This window comes from Diaphorina citri, unplaced genomic scaffold (genome assembly GCF_000475195.1).
Source record: "Diaphorina citri unplaced genomic scaffold, Diaci psyllid genome assembly version 1.1 scaffold6554, whole genome shotgun sequence".
Lineage (NCBI taxonomy): Eukaryota > Metazoa > Arthropoda > Insecta > Hemiptera > Psyllidae > Diaphorina > Diaphorina citri.
Genome location: NW_007383930.1, coordinates 3,042 through 4,534, shown reverse-complemented (window position 1 = coordinate 4,534; position 1,493 = coordinate 3,042). Strand labels below are relative to the sequence as shown.

General features: G+C 38.4%; 1 protein-coding gene across 1 annotated transcript; it reads left to right on the top strand.

The window, feature by feature from the left end:
- Window positions 1–235: 235 nt before the first annotated feature.
- On the top strand, window positions 236–1,250 carry LOC103522012 (protein-L-isoaspartate O-methyltransferase-like). The gene is made up of 3 exons (XM_017448933.2): window positions 236–404; window positions 560–797; window positions 1,124–1,250. The coding sequence occupies exons 1-3, from the start codon at window positions 336–338 to the stop codon at window positions 1,222–1,224; spliced, it is 408 nt and encodes a 135-aa protein (XP_017304422.2). The 5' UTR covers window positions 236–335; the 3' UTR covers window positions 1,225–1,250.
- The last annotated feature ends 243 nt before the right edge of the window (window positions 1,251–1,493 follow it).

The window sequence follows — 1,493 nt, the reverse complement described above, 5'->3', positions numbered from 1 at the left end:
TTAAAGTGTGCTGAATGTTGAAAATTCAGTCATGTTGGGCTCATACATTCCTAGACTCCTAGAAGTTCCTAATGAATGTTTTCGAATGAGGTTGGTGAGAAACTTGAATCTAGAAATGGACAAATACCAAGGAATTCATGATGGCAAAATATTCTCAATCGAATGTCTGGTTTATTTTAGAACATTAGAAGGAGAAGTTGGTCTGTCTCGTTATACCTAGAAGGGTGCTAAAAAAAGTGTACTTTTTCTTTACAGACTCGTCGCTAATTCAAAGCCCAGATGTGTGGCGTGTGTTGAGAGCTGTCAACAGATCCTACTTCCTCGACCAGGAATATATGAGTGAGAACTCCAGCGCGCTAGCTGTTAATGTAGGCTATGGCTATAGTTGTGAATGCCCACACATCGTGAGTATATGATTGCATTTTCATTTTATGAGAAAGTCATCAAAGCATCAAACTTGATAAAAGATTGAAGTTAAAACCGATATCAATCCTTTTGTACACGCAAGTTCTCAACCGGAGCAGAAATTTTTCTAACAATAACTTTGTTCTTCTCGCAGGCATCACACATCCTTTCCCTCACAGAACCCTATCTAAAAACCCCTGGTAGTCTTATTCTCGAGATTGGTACTGGTTCAGGATACCTCACGGTTTGCATGAATGAATTACTTCACGAGAAAAGCTCGATCTGCTCTCTAGAGATCAACATGAAGTTGCTGAATCGAACCATCAAAAAAGTTGAAAGCTACTACAAGGATATGGGAAAGAAATTGAAGAGAGAGCGAGTCAGCTTCTTGTGTAAGTCTCTGACAGAAACATAGACAACTAAAGACAAGGTGTTGTAAGTACGTAACACTGGAAAGCTAGCGTTAAGCTCTACCAAATTACATATTTAAGTTTCAATGTTTCATACTAGACCCTGTCGTTCACAATTTAGATTGACGTTTTGATGATTAGTCACTATCAGAGCAAGAAAACCCCAAGTATATTTTGCCTTCCTGAAAAGAAGGTTGTAAAAATGAAATGATATCCTAGTCCAGCTGCACTAACATACTGATTGATGATATAAATTATAAAACGTCTACATCTACAACATTGTCACCTTGATTGATTTTGACTTTCAGGGTGGAATGGAAAGCGTGGTTATAAGACCAAATGTCCATTTGATGTGATATACTGTTCCGGTCTTGTTTCCGACGAGGAATTCAACCAGGTACGTAGGTAAGTTTGTAGGTACATATATTGCACCAGCACATCAACCAGGTACGTAGGTACATATATTGCATCTGCACACGTGTCTAAACCTATCACGTAAATTTCCATTTGCATTGTATAACATTTCAATACCCATTTACATTGTCGCCAGATCAGTTGTATTCGCCGGTTGTATTCGGTTATGTGAAATTCAATTCAGTCAAACATGACTGAACCAATGAGATTCCGCTTTGGACGTAAACACAGCGAAATCTCACAATCTGCTTTCTAACCTAATCT